We start from the raw sequence: 23,934 nt of genomic DNA, 5'->3' as shown, positions 1-23,934 counted from the left end.
AACCTCAGTAAGGATTCTTTAAAATACAGCCAGCTCTCCTGGACTCCTTTGCCCCTCATGTTATTCTCCCAGGGGATCCTGCCCATTAGTTCCCTGAGGGAGTCAAAGTCTTTTTTTCTGAAGTTCCCGGTCCATATTCTGCTGCTCTCCTTCCTTGTGTCAGGATCCTGAGCTCAACCATCTCATGGTCATTGCCTCCCAGGTTCCCATCCACTTTTGCTTCCCCTACTAATTCTTCCCTGTTTGTGAGCAGCAGGTCAAGAAGAGTTCTGCCCCTAGCTGGTTCCTCCAGCACTTGCACTAGGAAATTGTCCCCTACTCTTTCCAAAAACTTCCTGGATTGTCTGTGCACAATTGTATTGCTCTGCCAGCAGACATCAAGGTGATTGAAGTCCGCCATGAGAACCAGGGTGTTTGATCTAGTAACTTCTGTTAGTTGCCTGAAGAAAGCCTCGTCCACCTCATCCCCCTGGTCTGGTGGTCTATAGCAGACTCCCACCATGACATCACCCTTGTTGCTCACACTTCTAAACTTAATCCAGAGACTCTCAGGTTTTTCTGCAGTTTCATACCAGAGCTCTGAGCAGTCATACTGCTCTCTTACATACAGTGCAACTCCCCTACCTTTTCTGCCCTGCCTGTCCTTCCTGAACAGTTTATATCCATCCATGACAATACTCCAGTCATTTGAGTTATCCCACCAAGACTCTGTTATTCCAATCACAACATAATTCTTTGACTGTGCCAGGGCTTCCAGTTCTCCCTGCTTGTTTCCCAGGCTTCTTGCATTTGTGTATAGGCAGTTAAGATAACTCGCTGATTGTCCCGCTTTCTCAGTCTGAGACAGGAGTCCTCCCCTCTTGCACTCTCTTGCTCGTGCTTCCTCCTGGTAGCCCATTTCCCCACTTACCTCAGGGTTTTGGTCTCCTTCCCCCAGTGAACCTAGTTTAAAGCCCTCATCACTAGGTTAGCCAGCCTGCTTGCGAAGATGCTCTTCCCTCTCTTCGTTAGGTGGAGCCCGTCTCTGCCTAACAATCCTTCTTCTTGGAACACCATCCTATGGTCGAAGAATCAAAAGCCTTCTCTCTGACACCACCTGCATAGCCTTTCATTGATTTCCATGATTTGATAGTCTCTATCTGGGCCTTTTCCTTCCACAGGGAGGATGGACGAGAACTCCACTTGTGCTTCAAACTCCTTTATCCTTCTTCACAGAGTCACGTAGTCTGCAGTGATCTGCTCAAGGTCATTCTTGGCAGTCTCATTGGTGCGCATGTGGAGAAGCAGGAAGGGGTAGCAATCCAAGAGGTTGATGAGTCTCGGCAGTTTCTCTGTCACATCATGAATCCTAGCTCCTCACAAGCAGCACACTTCTCGGTTTTCCCAGTCAGGATGGCAGATAGATGATTCAGTTCCTCTTAGGAGGGAGTCCTCAACCACCACCACCCGCCTCCTTCTCTAAGGAGTGGTGGTCGTGGAACCCACATCCCTAGGACAGTACGTCTCATGCCTTTCTATCAGTGAAGTCTCCTTCTGCTCACTCCTTGTACCTGTTCACTGGAGTGCATGCCACACACTTTTGGGAGCACAGAACAACGAATACATACACACACACTTAAGCAAGGATACATGAGAAACTGACCAGCTGCGTGGCCTTATTCACTTCCCCAGGCTCTAAAATAGAACTAGTAGTGGTCACCTTCCTCCCTGGGGTGTTGAGAGAATTCATTAGAATTCATAGTAATAAGTTTCTAAGGACATAGAAGTCAGGTCTGTGGTGTCCCCTCTTGATGTTACTTACTTTAGAAAGGATTGGATGTCATTATTATTCAGCTCTAACTGGTTCTCATACTGCTTGGCGTAGGCTTGGAGGGGAATCACTGCCTTGCGGATGGTGGATTGGATAGTGGTGCGCAGTTCTTCCACAGGGGGCTCGTGCAGGCCTACCGATTCCAGCAATGGTGTGCCTCTAATAAACATGTTCTCCAGCACATACTGGAAGAGTACAAAAGGAGAGGTCATTCAAAACAAGCAGGATCACCCTGTAGCTTCTCAGTCTCCAGCAGGGGAACAAGTTTTACAGCGTGAAGAACTCACATTCTTCACAATGTATTGCTCTGTAAGATGGGTCATACAATCATCATCAGGAGGGAAGGTACCTCTAGAAGGTTATGTGGTCCATCCTTCTCTGTTGCATCATGAATTACTTCATTTATGCAACCCCAGCCCCAATAAAAAGATAAATATAGAGGAAAGATAGGAGGATCTTGGAAGACAAATTTTCCTCTCAACGGAGAGAAGAGGATATACTCCAAAGGGACTTTCCCTAACAGGTCTGAGGCCATTAGTCTACATGCTATTGCCATTCATGATTCCACTCTCATCAGCTGCCATACATTCTGGGTCTCTAGGCCACTTAGTCTCTGTCATACTAATATTTCCCCAGAGTAACGCACTGTCTCCAGTTGTGGTATGGTATGGGTCGCCAGGATTCCCTTGTCAAACAGAGAAATGAGGGAGGTCTCGAAGTTTTCCAGAGGTGTGCTGAAGTGAACCCCACTGTTATCCAGAATCAGATCCACCACAAAGAGAGGATTCTTTCGTGGCCTGCAAAGGGAGGAGATGGGGTGTTACGTGGCTGTTTGCAGAAAGAATGGCACTTGCAACACTGCTATTGCGCTGTGTGTTTAAATCCCAACAGTGAAACTGACCAGCTGTGTGGCCTTATTCACTTCTCCAGGTTCTAAAATAGAACTAGTAGTGGTCACCTTCCTCCCTGGGGTGTTGAGAGAATTCATTAGCTAACAATAGTAAAGTGCATTGAAAATATTGAACCAGATCCTGGCCTCCAATAAGGCCTGCACTAACAGGACAGCTGGGGATTCGCCCAGCTCTATGCCTCCCTCCCCTGGCTCCAGGGCAGGGGTCCCCAACGTGGTGCCCGTGGGCGCCATGGCGCCTGCAGGGGCATCTAAATGCGCCCGCGTCCTGGCCAACAGTGGAGCATCCGCCGAAATGCCGCCGAATTTCGGCGGCACTTCGGTGGCGAAGCCTCTTGATGCTGCTGCTTGCTGTCAACAAGGGACATCATCGAGAAGCGTCGCCACCAAAATGCCGCAGAAAATCGGCGGCATTTCGGCGGGTGCTCCACTGCCACTACAGCCCTTTGTCTGGAACTCGCCAGACGAAAAGGTTGGGGACCACTGCTCCAGGGTTTGTGCTGGAGACATGTCAAGAGAGAGGGATGGAACTGAGTTCCTCTTCGTCATGAGCAGCACCATGAAACCCCAACCCAAATGCAAAGTGTCACTGCAAAAATCTATGGTAATTACAAATACTATATTCTTCCCTGCTCCCCTGTTCTCCCCCAAGCCTAATCTCCCATCTCTCTCCTCCTTACTTGTATGGGCTGTTGATGAGGTCCCCTCCCCATTCCATATCCTCCGAGCAATTCAGGACATTGCCGCAAGCATCCAGCAAAAGCTGAGTGAAGCTGACCAGGGAGTCCTGGACCAGGAAGCGCACAGAGTCTTGCAAGTTGAACTTGATGAGCTCCATCAGCTTATGTAGCTTGGACATCTGGTATACACCCCAGTTGGATTGATACAGATTGTACCACCCTTTACCAATCTCCCTCAGACTGCTCTTTACTGCTATCTTGAGAGTATTGATCCAGGTGTCCTTGAGAAACATCTGAACCTAGAACAAAGAAACATGCAGTGAAGAATTTATCCTCAGAGGACTGATGGGAAAACAATAGGGCGACTATTGACCACTGGCAGGGACCAGTAGTGCCAGTCCAATACCAATCCGCTGTGAAACAAGTCCTGTCATCTCCAATCCATTTTGGTTGACCAATAACCCTCATATTTATGGATACGTACCCAACATATTATATATCTAGTTCCTTAACAAAGGCTCATGAAAAGGTCTGCTGTTGAGAAAACATCAGACCTGTGCTTCTCCATGTCACCTAAGCTTCTGCTTTCTTTCCCTGTTGTCACAAATTAGACCAGAGGGGACCATTACGATCATCTTTTAGTCTGACATCTTCCATAACACAGGTCACAGAACTTCCCTGAAATACTTCCTCTTTGCTCTAGGGTATGTCTTTTAGTGAAACCTCCAGAGATGGAGAATCCACTACAACTTACCAAGCACAGAGTCCCTGCAGCTTGTAAGTATGGCTTACATTCTGTTTTCTCATATGTATAACTTTACATTTGGCCATCTTAAAATACATTGTTTGCTTGTGCCCAGTTTACCAAGCAATCCAGATTGCTCTGGATCAGTCCTCTTCGTTATTTACCGCTCTCCTAGTTTCCAATTTACTATTCTCCATGGTTTTCTACAGAACAGTATCAGAAGCTGTATTTCATAGGGGTCCCCCATAAAACTCTCTGTAAAATATGACTGAGAAATGAGGGATGCACATTTGTCTTCTTTTGGAACTGATTAAAGTGATAGGAAGGTGCTAACTGAAGGGCAGCAGACTCCTGCAATGCTTTGATTCATTAAAATGCTACTAAGACTCAAACTTGTTACATGGACTTCTGCTATGTGTGTGTAGAAATCAAATTTCAAAAGTGCAAAGGGAAACAGCATTTTCTCATTGACAGAGTACAGGACTGAGGGTCAGGAGGGTTGGGGTCCTTACACAGTAACTCCTCACTTAACGTTGTACTTATGTTCCTGAAAAATGCAATGTAGCAAGGAGGCCTCACTCCCTGCCGCGCCGGAGAGAGACAAGCCAGAACAGGCGCGGCAGTGGGTACAGCCACCGCCGCCTGTCCCTGCCCCCCGGAAGTCAAGGGGCGGGACAGGAAGTATAAAAGCCCGGCCCCAGCGCTCAGTTGGGGAGAGGCTGCCGGAGAGGACAGACACTGGTGCCCGAGCTCCCGCCGGGCCCAGCCTGCCCCGTGCTCGGTACCCAGAGAAGCACTGGCCTGACCTACCCCATGCATGGTACCCGGAGGAGCACTGCCCTGACCTATCCCGTGCACGGTACCCAGAGGAGCGCTGGCCTGACCTACCCCGTGCACGGTACCCGGAGGAGCGCTGGCCTGACCTACCCCCTGCACGGTACCCGGAGGAGCGTTGGCCTGACCTACCCCCTGCACGGTACCCGGAGGAGCGCTGGCCTGACCTACCCCCTGCACGGTACCCGGAGGAGCGCTGGCCTGACCTACCCCGTGCACGGTACCCGAAGGAGCGCTGGCCTGACCTACCCCGTGCTCGGTACCCGGCGGAGCGCTGGCCTGACCTACCCCGTGCACGGTACCCGGCGGAGCGCTGGCCTGACCTACCCCCTGCACGGTACCCGGAGGAGCTGCCTGAGCTCCCCGACGCCCGGCATCTAAAGGAGCTGCCTGAGTTTCCCTGTGTCGGACGCCTGGTACCCAGAGAAGTGGCCTGGACCTCCCGACGCCCGGTATCCTGAGGAACCCATGGTCTGGGACCCACCGGACGACGCCGGCGAATGGCAGGTACCCAGTGAGGAGGAGATTGGAAGTGGCCCGGGGGTAGCCGACCCCTATCAGGCTGTAGATTTACCTGAGCCTATGTCAGTGTGTTGCGGCCAGGATCCCCACTGACTGCAGCGAATCCTTGTCACTGCTAGGGCCCCGGGTTGGGACGCAGTTGAGTGGGAGGGCCTGCGTCCCCCCTGCCACCCTTCCAAGGGTGGCAGACTCCCCCTTCCTCCGGGCTTATCTACTGGGTTTAGGCCTGAGCTTGAACTGCTTGGGGCCCCGCCCCACTCCAGGGCCCGGCCTACAAACTCACTGATTGCTGCTTAGCCCTGCCTGAGGGTCTGAGCCTATTAACTCTGGGAAGCCAGACTATTGCTGCTCAGCCCTGCCTGCGGGTCTGAGCCTATTAACTCTGGGAAGCCAGACTATTGCTGCTCGGCCCTGCTTGAGGGTCTGAGCCTATTGACTCTGGGAAGCCAGACTAATGCTGCTCGGCCCTGCCTGAGGGCCTGAGCCTATTAACTCTGGGAAGTCAGACTACTGGGGCTCAGCCTTACAGAGGAAGGCCTGAGCTCCCAAGGGACTCGACGTTGTCGCCTCAACCCTGAAGCCAAGGGACCAGGCCGACAGTGTGTGGTGAGCCGGTGTGGCTCCCCTCTGCCTCTCAGGGAGGGTTGAGCCCTGGTCCCACCCTTCTACACGCAACTTTAAGTGAAATGATGTTAAATGAATCCAGTTTTCCCATAAGACTTAATGTAAATGCAGAGGGTTAGGTTCCAAGGGAATTTTTTGGGGGGCAGACAAACGGCATTATATACTGTAATTGGGAAGTGCCCCTGACTTACCCCACACAGGCACAGCTTGTTGCAGGCAAGGACATTAGGAAGCACCTTCGCAGCAGCAGTGGCAGCTTCCCTGGAGAAGAATAGGTGCCGACTTTGCCGGGAATGCTCCAGGCCCACCTCTTCCTGTCCCTGCTCCACTCCAGGCCCACCTCTTCCCACCCCCACTCCACCTCCTCTCCAGAGCATGCTGCATCCCTGCTCCTTCCCTCCCCCACGAAAGTCCTAAGCGCCACCAAATAGCTGTTTGGCGGCGCTTAGGACTTTCTGGGAGGCAGGAGAAGGAGTGGAGACACAGTGCTTCCCTGCTCCTCCCCGTCCCTTCCAGAAAGTCCTAAGTGCCGCCAAACAGCTGTTCGGCGGTGGGGGAAGCGCTGGGAGGAAGGAGGAGGAGGCAGAGAAGTGGAACTTGCGCAATGCTCCCTTGAAAATTTGCTGCTCTTCCACAGAATGCAGTGGACAGAGTAGGCCTCCAAACGATGTTATAAGGGAGCATTGCATTACTTTAAACTAGCATGTTCCCTAATTGAGCAGCAACATAACTTTGAAAAAACGTTAAGCGGGAGGACGTTAAGTGAGGAGTTACTGTATACACTCTGCCTATTAAAATGAAACACTCTTTTCCTGGCTGGTTCATGTCCCAGATTGGGTGGCCTTGGGCAAGTCTCTCAGCTTCTCTCTGTCTCAGTTTCTCATGATAAAGCAGCCTTGCACAGTGTATGAAAGTCCTCTGATGAAAGATATAAGAGATTTATAAGGTTTTATTTTTTTACTCTATGGTTGTTAGTAACTAAAGTTTTTTCACTAAATTGTGTGAAAAAAATCTAACAAAACTAATACGAACTCAGAAAAATTCCGTTTTTTCATTATCCCTGTGGTTAAAAGAAGTGAGAGGATCTTAAGAAAATCAGTATTTTTAGTGGAATCAAAGCTCTGGTTTCTTATAACAATAAGGGGAGAAGGAACAACAACAATTTGGAAATCTACAATGCAGATTTTGCCCCATGTTTTTTAGAAAAGCTTTGTCCAGTTGCAATAAATCAATTATATAATTTCTAAGATCTGTCTGGCTTGGTCTGGTTGGTATATGCTAAGAGCCCTGTTGATTGTTCTGTATCTTCCCTCCCCTTAAGCAAATGTTCCCTCTCTGCCCTTCCTTACCTGGGTGAAGGTCTGCATCTGGATCTGTTCAAACTCCTCTAGCCGGCCATATTTAGACAAGGTTGAATGAAACAGAGACATGGCTGCAGCTTTGTTGCACTCATCCCGCACCTGCGATAAGGCAAGGATGACTTCTGGCCTGGTCAGGAGCGAGACAAAAATAAAAGATGCCCGTTGCTCATCAAATGGATAGTCTGGGATCTTGACCAGCCCTGCCAACAAAAGAGAGCGTGTCATTTTAAGAGGAAGAGCATTTGCAATCCCTTTTTAGGTTGGGACCAACATATGGCTTGATCCCATAATACTTTACTCATGTGAGTAGTCCTTACATACATAAGTAGTCCCAGCAGACACCAAGTGTTCTGCCTACCTGAAGCTGGATGAAAGGGCTGGTGTTGGCACCAAAAGTTCCACTTCCCCACTTTAGGGGACTTCATAACTAACAAACATTTGCTCTGTCCATGCACAGAAATGGAGCCCTGGCCCTAGGACAGATCTGATGTTCTGATTCATAGGTCCTCCATCATGAGGTTCTTTTTGGTATGGCAGGAATGGCCAAGGGGTGGGGGCCATGTCTCACAATGGGACTGCGCAGAGGCTGCTACAAAGAAGAAATCAAGATTCTGAACATGAATGAAAATGAGAGGCCTCCTCCCTCCTAAGCATGGCCCTGAAACCTCCACAGTTTGCCCCCAGCATTCCAGCCACTGTTAATAAAGCTGGACTGTCCATGGAATGCATCAGCTTGTGCAAATCTCACTCAAAGTGTCAAGGCCAAATTCTGGTCCCAGATACACATATACAGTTTCCAAGGATCATTCATAATCTAATCCACTAACGTAAATGAGTTCTCCATGCATGCATCCACTCTGGCTGTCTGCCGGTCCCCCAGAATAACCGGCAAACATACCACCTTGTACATCCTCTTGCATTATAAACCTGTGTGTCTGAAAGTCTCCCACAATAATGAAGAAATCATTTTATAGGAGGATCCTTGCAACCCAACTGGAGCACAACTTTCTTTACCAGATCCCATACCTCTCTCTGGCACCTTCTCCTCCTCTTTCTCTGGCAGGGTGACATATGAAAACGTCTGGGGCTTGGATGTGATGACTCCATCAAAGATAATCTTGTTCATGGTGCGTTCATAGTCTAGGCTCACCTCCTTTTCCAGGCATTGCAGACAGTTCAACACACTGATGACAATTATAAAATGAATGAACAGTGACCACTCAGATCTGCACCAATTCTCAAAGACTTACCCCCAAATTATTTCTCCTAGGTTCACTTACACTTAGCTTGCTTACTAAAAATATCTGAATTACATTAGCAGAGCTATGGAGGCCCAGGAATAGAACAGCAGATGATGATGCAGGTTTGAGGTTCATTGGCGGAGTGTGGGGCCACAGGACAAAACAGTGACATTGCAAAGGTGTCTCACCCTGCTGGGTATGATGTGTGTGTGAGAGAGGACTAGATTTGAAGCTAGAACTAGCACTCCTCTCTCTCTCTCTCTCTCTCTCTCTATCCTCCTTGCCCTCCAGTTGTTAAGCTGTCTCTGTACTAGTCTGTTCTGCTTGCACTGGTTGCAGCAAAATGAAACTGACTAGCAGCTGATTAGGATCATCTTATCTGAATTGCTGCTACAGAACAAAGTGGAAGGGAAACATGGTTTGGACAGGGGGATGTGAGAAGAAAAGGATTACAAAGTTCGAAGAAAAACCATCTAAGGGCTGGAGAAAGCTGTGTGTGAATGCTAGGGGTATATGTGCCATCTTCTCAAATGCCCTTCTGAATATTTACTGAAAGTATAAAATTCCTGATTTTCCTGATCCTGAACTCCAGCTGCCATTATTCTATAATGATATTGTCTTTCACTTCAAGCAGAGTACTTCTCTCTGGCTACATCTCTGTTCATAAACAGAGACCTTACTCTCCAGTCAAGGCTGCTAGACCACACAGCTCTTCATACCGCCACATTTCTGAAGGGGGTCAATGCAGTTGTTCATTCCAAGGGACGGAAGGCAATACCACCACTGGAGATGATGATTCAGCAAGCCCAGGGACTCTCAAACTTTTCCCTAGCCTAGGCTGTATCTCAGCAGAGAAATTGTCTCATTTGTAACCAGGTTACTCCTTTCCTTTTCGATTTGATTACACAAGATCCCTATGCATATTTTCTTTTAGTCTGATGATCAGCCACAAAGGCAGCTGGCCCCAGACAACTGTACAGCTCTCTGCTGACCACCAGGAAGCACTCTGCAGAGAGCTGGTGGTCCATAGCCTAATGTAGAGACCATTGACAATCTGTGCTCTGGAAGCTGTTTCCAGTGTCTGTAACTGAAAATGTGCAGCTTCTATGAAAGTTTCCATCTCTTGGCATTATCCTACTGTGACTCTCTGTACTCCAAAGCAACACCCTGGCACTCCCATATTCACCAGTGTTATATAATTGCAACAAATCTTGTACAAAATATGTCATGTGAGGTATCAGTGGAAAAGTTATGGTTTGCTGAATATGATTATCCTAATTGTATGCATGTATCATTTTCATATCTGAAGTTAGAAATATTGACTTTATACCAGAAGCAAAGAGTCCTGTGGCACCTTATAGACTAACAGATGTATTAGAGCATGAGCTTTCGTGGGTGAATACCCACTTTGTCGGATGCGTCCGACGAAGTGGGTATTCATGCACGAAAGCTCATGCTCCAATACGTCTGTTAGTCTTTAAGGTGCACAGGACTCTTTGCTGCTTTTACAGATCCAGACTAACACGGCTACCCCTCTGATACTTGACTTTATACCAGTATTTCAAATGTGTTTGCTCCTGGTTAACATCCACAAGGTAGTTTACATCCAGTCTCGCCTGCACATTGTGGACAAACCATTCAAGGTGATGGCCCATCAAGAAATACAATAGGCCATAAAAGAAGCTTACTCCCACCTGATGAACTTTTCTGTGAATGTTCTAGCCAGAATATAGGACGTGCGGAGCCCAATTCAAAAGAGCTGCCGCCGAAATGCCACCAAAGACAGTGGCAGCGATTGAGCTGCCGCCGAAGATAGCAACAGCAATTTGGCAGCAGCTCAACTGGTTGCCGCTGTTTCCGGCGGCACTTCAGTGGAAGGTGTGGGGCCCCTCTTCCGGACACTGCGGGGCCCAATTCCCAGGAATTGGTGGAATTGCCCTAAAGCTGGTCCTGCTGCCATGACTCATCAAAGTATGCAAGGGCATGTGACCAGCTCATGTGACCCAGGACTCCATCTCGTGCCTATACTTTTCAAATAACTGTGCTGGGGGCTTTGTTTGGGACAATAAAGTTCCCTCCACAAGGCAGAAACTATAAAAGGGGGAAGTGACATCATCACTTGGCCTCACTGCCCCCCCGCCCCCCACAACTCAACACCTGGAACCTTAGGAACAAGGACTGAACTGAGGATGTGGTCCCAGGCTGAAGGGATTTCTAGCCTGTGTATGAAAGATTGGTGGACTGTTTGTACCATCAGGGTGAGACACTTCTTGATTCAAATCCTATCTAGTGTACAGAACTTAGATTGCGATTTTGTTTTATTTCTTAGGTAACCAACTTTGATCTGTATCTATTTCTTAGATTTTTAAGTGATTATATCTTTCTGTAGTTAAATTTGTTTTATATTTTTTTTTTACCTAAAACAGTGTGTTGTTTGAAGTCCAAAGGGAAATCTGCTCAAGAACAGGGGCTGGTGCAATGTCCTCTCCACATTGAAGGAGGTGCGTACTGGGTAATAAACGTATACTGGTCAGGCTTCTGACCAGAGCAAGACAGTACAGCTCTGGGGTCCTAGGCTGGGGAACTGGTTGGAGCCTCTCTATTATTGTTTCATGGATGGCTGGTAAAAGCATTCATGTAACACAGCTGGGTGTGTCCCTGCCTGTGAGTGTTTGTGTGAGGGCAGATCTGGAGGGATCTGCAGCTTGTGTGAGAGCAGCACAGTGAGAGAGGGAGCCCAGGTTGGTAAGACAAAGGGCTCAGTGGTACCCTAGTTCTAGGCTGCACCCCAGGGAAGTCAGTCACACTATGCAGACATCCAGTACAGTACACTGAAAGCACAGCCATGATCTGAGTCTTTCAATGAGCCTCTTCTAGCCCCCAGGGAAGAATCAATGGGATACTCACCGTATCTCTTTTCTCAGGTGTGAAGTGCTCATTGCCAGCTGCTTCATTCTACCTAGGCTCTTCTCATCAATGCTCCTCAGCCCATCCACTGGCATGCAGTCCACATATAGATTGTACCGCAACAGCGCCTGTGTTTTCTTACGCAGGGTATTGGCAGAAACCACACGTTGGGCAAACACATGGGGGTCTTCCGCAAGAAAGAGCAGACGGACTCGTGGCACCCAGTACTGACATGGCATAAGAGGGGCTCTCCCTGGGGGGAAAGAAGGGAAGACATAAATAACACACACTGGGGTCCACAGTGAATGCAGAAATCAGATTCCCTATTTAGTGTAGCCAACAGATTGAATATACAATCAGGGTCAGACTGATGGGGTGGTGGCAGTACAAGAGGCTGCCAAATGAGGGATCAGAGTTCAGGTCTCGGTTGGCAGGGGATTGCAATGCTGAAATGGCAGCATCCTTAACCCCTGTAAATGGCGCGTACTTCAAATATCCCCAAATTACCCACATTACCCCCGAATGGCATTGGTTCCAGGAAGAATCATGTCCAGCCCCTCAGTGGTGGGGAAGGAGAGGGAAAAGTATTATTACAATGCAGGGCCCTGGTGGTAGAAAAGGAAACAAACGGGGTAAATGAACGTCTCACATCTCCTAATGAACCCTAGTCAGAACACACCTTCTGGAGTTACTCCTCCATTTAGAATAGGCCTCCCTTCTTCATCCCGTACCATTCCCCTTTTGTCTGTCTTATGTACCAAGTACAGTTTTGTCTCCTTGTCGTAATCCAGGACGCCAACACTGACCCACTTATAGATCAACTCGTGGCTTTTGGGATCCTCTGATGAAAGATATAATCATTACAATTCACAAAAGTGAAATGCCTGCAAGCTGCATGGAAACTTTTAAAAAACACCATTATAGAGGCTCAAACAATATGTAAATCACAAATAAAAAAAACAGTAAGACAACAACAAAAAAATCATCATGGCTAAACAGAGTAAAAGAGGCAGTTAGAGACAAAAAGACATCTTTTAAAAATTGGAAGTCAAATCCTACTGAGGAAAATCAAAAGGAACATAAACTCTGGCACGTCAAGGATATATATATTATTAGGCAAGCCAAAAAAGAATTTGAAGAGCAACTAGCAAAAGGCACAAAAACTAACAGCAATTTTTTTAAAATACACGAAAAGCAGGAAGCCTGCCAAGCAATCAGTGCTAAAGGATCGTTCAAGGAAGACAAGACCACTGAGGAGAAGCCAAATAAATTCTTTGTATCTGTATTCAATGCAGAAGATGCGAGGGAAATTTCCACACCTAAGCCATTCTTTTAAGGTGACAAATCCAAGGAACTGTCCCAGACTAAGGTGTCAATGGAGAAGGTTTTGGCACAAATTGATAAATTAAACAGTAACAAGTCACCAGGACCAGATGGGATTCATCCAAGAGTTCTGAAGGAACTTAAAAGTTGAAACTGCAGAACTACTAGCTGTGATACATCACCTACCGCACCAGCCTCTGATTGGAGGATAGCTAATATAATGCTGATTTAAAAAAAAAAAAAAGCAAAAAAAAAGCCCCAGAGGGGATCCTGGCAATTACAGGCCTGTAAGACTAATTTCAGTACCAGGCAAATTGGTTGAAACTATAGTAAAGAACAAAATTATCAGAAGCATAGATGAACACGATGTGTTGGGGAAGAGACACCATGGTTTTTGTAAAGAGAAATCATGCCTCACCAATCTATTAGAATTCTTTGAGGGAGTCAACATACATGTGGAAAAGGGTGTTCAGTATGATCAGTAGATACTGTGTATTTGGACTTTCAGAAAGCATTTGACAAGGTCCCTCACCAAAGGCTCTTAAGCAAAGTAAGCTGTCATGGGATAAGGAGGAAGGTCCTCTCATGGATCAGTTACTGGTTAAAAGACAGGAAACAAAGGGTAGGAATAAACAGCCAGTTTTCACAGTGGAGAGAAGTAAATACCAGGGCCCACAAAGATATGTACTGGGACTCGTGCTCTTCAATGTATTCATAAATGATCTGAAAGATGGGTTAACTGAGGTTGCAAAGTTTGCATATGATACAAAATCACTCAACAGCTAAGTCCAAAGTTGACAGAGAGGACTTACAAAGGGATCTCATAAAACTGGGTGACTGGGCAACAAAATGGTGGATGAAATTCAGCATTGATAAATACAAAGTAATGCACATTGGAAAACATAATCCCAACTATACATGCAAAACGATGAGGTCTAAATGAGATGTAACCAGCAGAAAGAGAGCTTGGAGTCATTGTGGATTGCATAGTTCTCTGAAAAACACCTGCACAATGTGAAGCGGCAATTAAAAAAACTAACAGAATGTTAGGAACTATTAGGAAAGGGATCGATAACAAGACAGAAAATATCACAATGCCACTATATAAAGCCATGGTACACACACATCTTGAATACTGTGTGCAGATCTGGTTGCCCCATCTCAAAAAGGATATATTGGAATGGAAGCAGCATAGTGAATGGAAACAAAAACGATTAGGGGTACAGCACAGCTGCCATGTGAGGAGAGATTAAAAAGACTGGGATTGTTCAACTTAGAAAAGAAATGACTAAGGGGGGATATGATAGAGGCCTATCAAATCACAAATGGTGAGGAGAAAGTGAAAAAGAAGTGTTATTTATCCATTCACATAATACAAGATAACCATGTGAACCGTCCGTTCACATAACACAAGATAAACACATAACCATGGATTCCCCAAAGAGCTCATTGTCAGGGAATGTTGTGAAGGCCAGAAGTATAATTGGGTTCAAAAAAGAATTAGATAAGTTCATGGAGGATAGGTCCATCAATGGCTATTAGCTAATATAGTCAGGGATATAGCCCCTTGCTCTTGGTATCCTAAACCTCTGAGTGCTAGGAGCTGGGACTGGATGACTGGGGATGGATTACTCTATAAATTGCCCTGTTCTGTTCATTCCTTCTCAAGCATTTGTCACTGGCCAATGGAACACAAGATACTGGGCTAGATAGTTCTTAGGCTCTTATGTTCTAAAAAGAGTTTAGTTGATTCTCACAAGGTATTGTGGCAGGTGAGATTTCTCAATTAAAATAACTGGGCTGAAGTTGCTCCTCTTCACTGTCATATGTCTCATAAGGTCAACCTCAGTTGCTCTGAGCTGAAGATTTTCTTTAATAAATAAATATATATAAAATAAAGTACCCAGCACAACAATGCAGAATAGTCATGCATGCAATTGCTTCCTGACATTTGCTCCATGTGTTCTTCCCATCGTTTAAGTTCTGAAACAACAGGACTGGATCACACACACAGTGGCTCCAATTTTCAGAAGACCCTAACCTTGGCCTCCAGTTTTGCACCCACAGGTAAACACGGACATGTTTCATAGTATTTAGACTTCTAACTTATTGATTTGCAGGTCTGATCAGGGAAGAAACATTTAAGAACTATAAAATTAGCCTGCAATTATTTCCAGGCACAGAAATGAGGTTGCAAAATCAGAAGCTATTTCTAAAAACAAGATCCAATGAATGCGTGGCAGATCTGAGAGCAGAATTCAATTCTCCTGACTCCTAGTCCCCTGCTCTAACCACTAGAGCAGAACTCAGTTCTCCTGACTCCTAGTCCCCTGCTCTAACCACTAGAGCCTGTTACCCAAGTACTCACTTTCATTTGATCATCTCTATGTTCCATTCATCAGCATTACATTCATCTAAGTCGGACAGTTCCATTCCAAATGCTAACCATTCTATTGCAATGATCCTGTAAGTGTCATTAGCCCAATGTTACTGTGCAGAACACCCGAACTATAGCTTAGTCATGCTTTACCGTGTCCCAGTTGATCATCTGTAGGTAAAAGTGCTTTTCCGGGAACTGGCTTTCTGTCTTGAGATCCTGGCTCCAACCCCAGCAAGAGCCACTCTTCAGGAGTCCGGCAGTCATACTCTTCATCATCAAATATCTACATAGGCAAGACAATGTAAGCAATGGAAATGAATCTCTGCCTGGGGAAGAAGATAACAATATGGCATAGAAATTTATGAAGGAAAAGAAACATGCACTCCCTGAATTTTATATAACGGGGGAAACAGCAAAGGTGCAGAAACCGCATAACGTGTTGCCTTATGAAGGACTTATTTCCAAGGATGGCAACTAGACTAGTTCCTCTCTTCTAGATAGTAGAGATGGGGAAGAGACTCTCAACTGGAGAAGTCCCAGCAATCAATGCTGCCCACAGTTGCATTCAGAAGGAAATCTGAATTTGTGTAATAATGGTATTACAGAAGCCTAAACAACTGTCTTTGGAACAGTCCTGCGAGACGCTGAGCACCTTCAAGTCCCATTGACTGTAATGAAAGTTGTAGGCACTCATTAACTTACAGGGGATGCTCAGCACCATGCAGGATTGAATCCTATGAATCCCAGCCCCCATGGCTTCTATTCTAAAATATTCACCTGTTCATCTCTGTTTCTTACTAAATCATGTGCTGTGCTCTTTTCAGTGAGTCCCGAGAGCGTCAATAGTAATGCAGATGACAGTTCTAAAGCTGCTCACTTACCTGCAGTGGGAGGTAGATGGGAAAGAGAGGATCTCTCTTTTGCTCAATGGTTGGCATATTGTCAGCGTCTTGGTGCCTGGGCATCAGGTGATTGGAATCTATCCCCTCTTTGGCTAAGAGCTGTGCAATATCTAGTTTGAGATATAGCCGTCTTCTCCTAGTTAGGAGTCAATGAGATTGAATGGTTATACTTAATGAAGTTATATGAATTGTCATTATTCAATTGTTTTTTCAGTCTGCTACAGGAAGAACATTTGTGCTAATAACTACAGGTTCAATATGGCACCAATGCAGTAACAATTGGACACTACCCAGAAGGCAGAACAGACTGATGGAACTTTTAATAGTATACTGAACAACACACTGTGGGTGGGATTTTCTAAAGTGCTCAGGGTTGGCCTAACTCTGCACCCACTGACTTCAGTGGTATCGGAGGGGTAGCCGTGTTAGTCTGGATCTGTAAACAGTGACAAAGAGTCCTGTGGAACCTTACAGACAAACAGACACATTGGAGCATGAGCTTTTGTCGGTGAATACCCACTTCGTCGGATGCATGACTTCAGTGGGAGTTTTACCATTGACCCCAGTGGGAGCCGGGTTAGGCTAAGGCTGAGCACTTTGAAAATTCCTTCCTAAGACATTTATTCTAGGGGATCATTCCTGCATTGTCAGGGGTGGGCTGGGTGATCTCAGAGGTCTTTGCCACCTCCAACATCTACAAAGCACAATAAGCTTAAGTCATTCTGTCAACATGTGATCCTCTCTCGACGCAGGCTAGGTCAACAGCGTTGTGCAGGTGGCAAGGGGTAAGGCTAAACCCTACAATAAAACACTGTCCCTCTTGAAACATTATCTGCATAGTACTTCTGTATCTTCAGAGCGAACTTCAGTACCCAGTTCTTGTGTGGCTATTCAATGTATACAAGAGCTATCACATTATCCCCCTTCTTCAGGTTACCTCTCTATCTCAATCTTCCGAGGGCACTGTCCTGGCAGCCCCTGAAAGGGAAGCTGCACCTTTGGCTTAAACGCTTGCAGTGGGAAGTCTGACTTGGTCAGGATCTCAGTGGTTGGTCCAATCATTTGTTTGTCCAGGTAAGATTCAATGTTCTCGGGAGTTTCAAATGTTGTGACTGACATCAAACAAAAAAACAAGCAAAGTTCTAAGTTCATAAAACAATGTATCTATGTTCACATGCACATACACACAGATAGACGAACTATGCCACCCCTTGGGGTGCACATGTGGGCAATCTGCACGAGTCACAGCAACCATACTACACGAGTTTTGGTAAACTCTTTCCCAAATCTGGACTTTAGCGTACAAAATCTGGGTGCTTACTGTGAACCTTCCCAAGCTTATACCCAGCTTGGATCTTATTTCGCTGCCACCAGCCGAAGTTTTCCAGGGTTTCGGCCCCCTCGGGTTCCCCAAACCTTTCCTTGGGGGACCCCCTCCAAGATCAGAGCCCCTGGGTCTCCGTCTATCTCTCCCCAGCTCCCCCTTTCCTGGGTTAGCCGTGGATGCTGTCCTATCCCTTTGAAAACAACCAGAGAGGCAATCTAGCTTCCCGAGGCTACGCATTCAACCTAGTCAGTCTCACCACAAGAGATTCACCCTCCCTTTGTCCGTAGCCTTTTCCCGCCCTGGGACAATAGGAAGATAAGACACAGAGCTTGGGCTTTTCCCTCCCCCGCAGCTGTCACAGATGTAACAGCTCCGGCACAGAATTCCTCTCCCCATCTGGCCTCATCTAGGAAAAGAAACTCCATAAGTTTAAAAAAGAAACTTATTAAAAAGAAAGAAAATACAAAACAATAATACTGCATTAATAGATCAATACAGGCTCTTGCTTATAAGAAAATGTGAATAAACAGTCTGATTTAAAGATAGCCCAATTAAACCAGTCCAGCAAATCAACACCCATGTAATACAACTCAAAGCACATCACAGCCGATTACTTTGTCCTTGTACTCACACTTAATAGTAGAATATTTGAAAAAAGAGGAGTTAGAAGAAAAGCTTGTTTACTCACAGCCGAGGAAAACAAAAAGACCCCGAGTTTCAGTTCCCTCCCAGATTTTAAAAATACCACGGTCTCTGATGGTCTCTCCCCGCCCCATCACCTCACCCCCCCCCCCTCTCCCCCCCCCCCCTCCCCCCCCCCCCCCCCCCCCCCCGCCCCCCCCCCCCCCCCCGCCCCCCCCCCCCCCCCCCCCCCCCCCCCCCCCCCCCGCCCCCCCCGCCCCCTCCCCCCCCCCCCCCCCCCCCCCCCCCCCCCCCCTCCCCCCCCCACCCCCCCCCCCCCCCCCCCCCCCCCCCACCCCCCCCCCCCCCCCCCCTCCCCCCCCCCCCCATCCCCCCCCCCCCCCCCCCCCCCCCCCCCCCCCCCACCCCCCCCCCCCTGTCCTCCCTCCCCCCCCCCCCCCCCCCCCCCCCCCGCCCCCCCCCCCCCCCCCCCCCCCGCCCACTCTCCCCCCACCCCCCCCCCGCCCCCCCCCGCCCCCCCCCCCCCACTCCCCCCCCCCCCCCCCTCCCCACCCCCCCGCCCCCCTCCCCCCCCCCACCCCCCCCCCTCCCCACCCCACCTCCCCCCCCCCACCCCCCCTCCCCTCCCGCCCCCACCCCCCCCCCCTCCCCCCCCCCCCCCCCCCCCCCCCCCCCCCCCCCCCCCCCCCCCCAACCCCCCCCCCGCCCCCCCCCCCCCCCCACCCCCCCCCCCCCCCCCCCCCCCCCCGCCCCCCGGCCCCACCCCCCCCCCCCCCCCCCGCCCCCCCCCCCCCCCCCCCCCACCCCCCTCCCACCCCCCACCCCCCCCCCCCCCCCCCCCCCCCCCCCCCCCCCCCTCCCCCTCCCCCCCCCCCCCCCCTCCCCCACCCCCCCACCCCCCCCCCCCCCCCCCCCCCCCCCCCCGCCCCCCCCCCCCCGCCCCCCCTTCCCCCCCCCCCCCCCCCCTCCCCCTTGGTCAGGTGTTTGGTTCCCCCTTTGTTCACCCTTTACAGGTAAAAGAAAATTAACCCTTACCTATCTACTTATGACACGAGTGAGTGGAGGAGTCAAGCAGACCCTGAGTCAGGTTGTCCTGATGAGTGGAAGCCAACCTTGTTTTCTCCCTAGCTTTCTTTGTTTGGGTGCTTATACATGTTATTGTGTTTATATAATACCAAAATAACACTATGGGCTCAGTGACAGCAATAATGGGCATTAAGAATTACTATACAGTATGTGGATTTCGGATAGGGCTTTAGACTGGGACTCAGGAGACCTAGGCAAAACCCTTAATCTACCCAGTACTTCAGCTCCCCATTGGTAGAGTGGAGAAGATACTTTCCTGCAGTATCACGGTTATCGTGAAGGTAAGATTCATTAATAACTGAGTTGCTCAGATACTACAGTGATGAGAGGCATATGAATCTAGACTGAGAGCAAGTCAGATAACCAGTACATTCTGAAGGGCTTACTCATGTTTTATTCAGGCAAACCTCAAAAGGAATCAGTCATTCAGTTCTCACTCAGGCAAAATTTCCATTCACTTCAACTGGAGTTTGTCTGATTAAGGCCTGAATACAAACTGACTAGCAATCTCAGGACTTTGGCCTATTGTCTTCAGTGTGAAGTGTGCTCTAGCAACAAGTAAAGATCTCCAAGGCTTTGGCCCAAAGAAAATCATCATCTTAGATAACCTATAAATAAAACATAAATGTTTAGATGACTAAGTATACCATCATTAGCTGCAAATAAAAGAATTGCAAGAAGCTGGGAATTTGATGTGTTACCTGAAATAAGTAATTGGCTGCAAGATGTAAAGAGCATCATCTCCTTGGAGAGAGCCTAATACAGAGCTAAAAATAAGATAAAGGACTTTGAGGGAGTGTGGGCTCTTTCATCTCTTACTTGAGAAACTTTCATACTGGTCAAGGAGAAACTTTGGATTTGGGGCCTTAAACTGGACACCTGGATGTGATTAAGGTTGTTAATGACTTTGGACCCAATCCTGCAACTTGCTCTGTGTACTTCGATCTAGGTGCCCATATAGAGCCCTACAGACATTAAAACAATTATGCAGAGCAGTTTGCAGGATCAGGGCCTTTGAAACCAATTCTGTGAGGCACTGAGCACCTGCACCTTTCACTGAAAGCAAAAATGCTGATGTCAATAATATTTCAGGATTAGAATCCTTGTAATACAAAAATACCAATCTAACATTCGCTTTTTCTAAAAATAACATTTAGACTAATGGAGATCAATCCTAAACAGGCTGCTCTGTATATTTCATCTCCTTTTTATTCATATCATTAATCAAATATTGTACAGAATCATGAATTGTCTGTATGATTTTTTTGAAGATTTGCTTTTACTGAAGAGTCAATAAAAGCACAGAGATTTGAACAGAAGATCTTTAACCCTGCACAAATGTTGATTTGGTTTCTTCATAGAACTGCCCTGGTTTTTATCTACGGTCAGTAAATGCTACTATTCCCATAGTGGCATTCCACTTCATTGAAATCTATGAAGCTATTCATTGCAGCACTTTGTGCATTATCAGTTATTTATGTCAATACTTAGTGTGTCATCAGCATTTATACTTATAGCCTGATTGTTTCCCCATTAAATAAGTAGCATATCATAAATAAAGATCCATCTCCACTTGTTAGGGATGAATCGGTCTTGTCAAGATTCACTTGTGGATGAAGTCATTTCCCTTTACTCAGGACAATAAATAGCACATCTAAAGCACAGTAAGGTGGTATATGGCTTCCATCGCTCCCCAGCCTACAATCCAAATAACTAGACTGTGTCCTATGGGTCTGCCAGGCTCTGGGGAAGGGAAAGATCCTTTCCTCTCAGTCAGTCTCTATGGCCATACTCCAGCCTCCAGGACACGTGCACCATTTGCAAGTCGGAAAGGAGTGCCAGATCCCTTTTCCCAATATGCAAAGCTCCACTGCAGAGTGAGTATGGAGCTGGACGCCAGAACATGCAAAAGGGGGGTTGTGGGGGAGATGAAGGGAGGGTGTACATTTCCTGCCTGCACCTCCCTCAGCAGTAATGGACACATTCCACTGCCATTGGTAACCTCTGTGCCTGTGGAGTGGGGGTTGTGCCCCACATTCAAGCATAATGGACCTGTGAAGGACAGAGTGCTCAGAGTGACATTAATCTTGTTATTCTTCTCAGGGGTACCTCATAGGTCTAGCTACAAGAGCCGCCTCATAAGATTAGATAGGGACCCAAATGCTCTGTGGACATCACAGGGGCCAGATATACCCTGACAGTTGGTAAATCGCTTTTTGTTCATGAAGGAAATCGTTCTACTGACCTGGGGGTTCACTTCACTCCACCATTCGCAAATGATTCCATCACGTTGGGATCATCCTTGGCTTTGAGAACAGAATCACAGAAGTATTTCCAATGCTCTTCTAGCCTAAAGAAATCAGCTGAAGCACTAATTTCCCAGCATGCCTACTGCTACCAACATTAACCCTTTAAGGCCCCATTTCCCAGCATGCCTACAGGCAGCGGCATTATTCTTTTCAGTGCATTTACCTTTTGGCGTGTGCTGCTCAAGATCAGCCTGTCTCAGTAAATCCTTGTACACATTGGGACCAGCGCACACATCCTGCAAATCCAGCACATAAGAATATCACCAGGGCGAGTCAGAGGTAAGAGAGAGGGGCCACAAAAAGCAGGGGCGGCTCCAGGCACCAGCCCAGCAAGCGTATGCCTGGGGCAGCAAGCCGCGGGCAGCGGGCTGCCAATCACTGTGAGGGCGGCAGTCAGGCAGCCTTCGGCGGCTTTTCTGCGGGAGGTCTGCCAGTCCTGCAGTTTCAGCAGCAAAAGGGATGAAGGCGTGGGACAGGCAGATCACCCGCAGAACTGCTGCCAAATCCGCGTGACTGGCGGACCTCCCGCAGAAACGCCACCAAAGCCTGCCTGAAAGTAACCGAGAGAGAGGGTAGTAAGGGGATTTATAGAGAGTGTCACACAGGGAGAGGAAGAAAGAACCTTCAGTGAGGGCTTGAAGTACCAGAGTTAGAGAGGACATATTGAAACAGAGTGCCATGGATAAAGGCGGTAAGAGGCAAAGGGAGTATCTCCAGAAAGGGATAGGGCACATAGCACCACACACACAGAGGTAGGGTATTGCTAAGAGAATGCAGCCTGAAACCAACCAGAGATCTCTAGAGAGAGGGCTAAAGAACAAGGAAGCCAGTTGGGCTATGCTTATTTCACCAGCTAAAGATCCATTCTCATACATTTACTAGCGCATGGAGTTCTGTGCCACAATAACTTGATAATACACATAACACTGTGACTGCATTGAGGGAAAGGCCCCCCAGTAATTCAAGGAAATCATGATTTGTGATAGACAAAGCACTGCTGCTTTATCCTGGAAAACTCAAATCCTATGAGGGCTCTGATCTAGGGAACAGCTGCAGAATGGGAGATAGGATGCAAGGCCTGACATTGTTACCTGCTCCCTGCCTTGCTCTGAGCAGATTGGGTGAAGAGATGGACCAAAGGAGGAGCAGAGGGGAAAATTATAGGCAAGAGAAAAGAGGACAAGAAAGCCAAGGAGTTCTGTGATTGGTAGGTGTCATTCTAAGCTGCAGTCCTATTTTCTGCATGAGAAAGCCTTGCGGATTATCTGCTTTTCACATGGATCCTTACATCTAGGATGATCTGTGGATCTCCAATAGAAAAGATGAAGAAAGAGGAGGCTCTTTGCACTTACCCCCAAGAAAGCTGTGGCTCCTGGACAGAGCACATCAGAGTAAAATCCTTTTTGTTTGATCATTGGGTATTTCCTGTTGGTCCCCCTGTAGATGCTTTCTGTTGGGCTTGAGCTGGCTCCTGGGCTCGGGTCCAAGACCTGAGCCTGGTTGTTGGAATGAAGAGAATAGGGGCTCCTCCCTAGCGAGTTTGTCAATTCTTTCTTTGTCTTATCCATATTCTCCACCAGTCAGGGGAAAAGTGCTGTGAAGCGATCCTGGGCCTTACGGAAAGAAAACCAATTGATACTGTTAGCACTGTGTCTCCACCACTTGTAAAATACCTCTCAGCAGTTTTTTACATTGCTGGTTCACTAAGCAGATGAGTGGGTAACAAGATGCACTTGACTGCCTGCCATGACTGATCCCCACACTTTACTTTTATGACCTGGTGGCCATCTGTCTCACCTAGGTGATTGGATTGCTCACTAACCCTGGGCAAAAGGGTTCATTATTCCACACAGGTTTTGGAGGAGAAAACTCAACAGCCAATGTTTGAAAAGCTGCTTTTCTTAAACAGCAGAGACTTCCCAGCATCCAAGAGACTGCCAGCAGAACTGAAGCAACCCAGGCCCACACTGAAACTATCACATAAGCCCCTATGAGCTATAGGCCCCTATCAGGTATGTAGGAGCTTTACCAAATCCCTTAAAGGTAACAGTCCTCTCCATATGTAACTTGATTCTAGTAAACTTAAACCCAGATAGTCCCAGGTGTAAGTTCTGACTCAGTCTCAGACAAGTAAAGCAGAGGTGTCTAAGTGAGGCCTGTTGAATATTAAAATATAGCCAGAAGCTCCCCACTCCCTTTTACTGCAGGGAAAGCTTTCTTTCCTTTTCTTTTTTTTGCTGGTGATCTCAACTCACAGTTTCTATTCCTCCAACGGGGAGAGACAAGTACAGGCAGATATTACTGATGTGTGCCTTTATTTTTGATATAAAA

General features: G+C 47.6%; 1 protein-coding gene across 1 annotated transcript in view; it reads right to left on the bottom strand.

Moving 5' to 3' along the window:
• The window catches only part of DNAH1 (dynein axonemal heavy chain 1), a 125,875-nt gene extending 102,678 nt beyond the window's left edge, over nt 1-23,197 (bottom strand). The window contains exons 1-12 of the mRNA XM_032791392.2: nt 22,956-23,197; nt 21,767-21,839; nt 17,177-17,351; nt 16,219-16,375; nt 15,488-15,620; nt 12,314-12,475; nt 11,635-11,887; nt 8,513-8,670; nt 7,475-7,686; nt 3,401-3,699; nt 2,457-2,607; nt 1,802-1,995 (exon numbers count right to left, since the gene is read on the bottom strand). Coding sequence (XP_032647283.1) covers nt 1,802-1,995; nt 2,457-2,607; nt 3,401-3,699; nt 7,475-7,686; nt 8,513-8,670; nt 11,635-11,887; nt 12,314-12,475; nt 15,488-15,620; nt 16,219-16,375; nt 17,177-17,351; nt 21,767-21,839; nt 22,956-23,171 — 2,183 coding nt within the window. The 5' untranslated portion in view covers nt 23,172-23,197. The remainder of the gene's footprint in view (nt 1-1,801; nt 1,996-2,456; nt 2,608-3,400; nt 3,700-7,474; nt 7,687-8,512; nt 8,671-11,634; nt 11,888-12,313; nt 12,476-15,487; nt 15,621-16,218; nt 16,376-17,176; nt 17,352-21,766; nt 21,840-22,955) is intronic.
• Between the last annotated feature and the right edge of the window lie 737 nt (nt 23,198-23,934).

This window comes from Chelonoidis abingdonii, chromosome 16 (genome assembly GCF_003597395.2).
Source record: "Chelonoidis abingdonii isolate Lonesome George chromosome 16, CheloAbing_2.0, whole genome shotgun sequence".
In the NCBI taxonomy this organism is placed as follows: domain Eukaryota; kingdom Metazoa; phylum Chordata; order Testudines; family Testudinidae; genus Chelonoidis; species Chelonoidis abingdonii.
The sequence above is the reverse complement of the archived record's forward strand: the minus strand, read 5'-3'. Positions and strand labels throughout refer to the sequence as shown.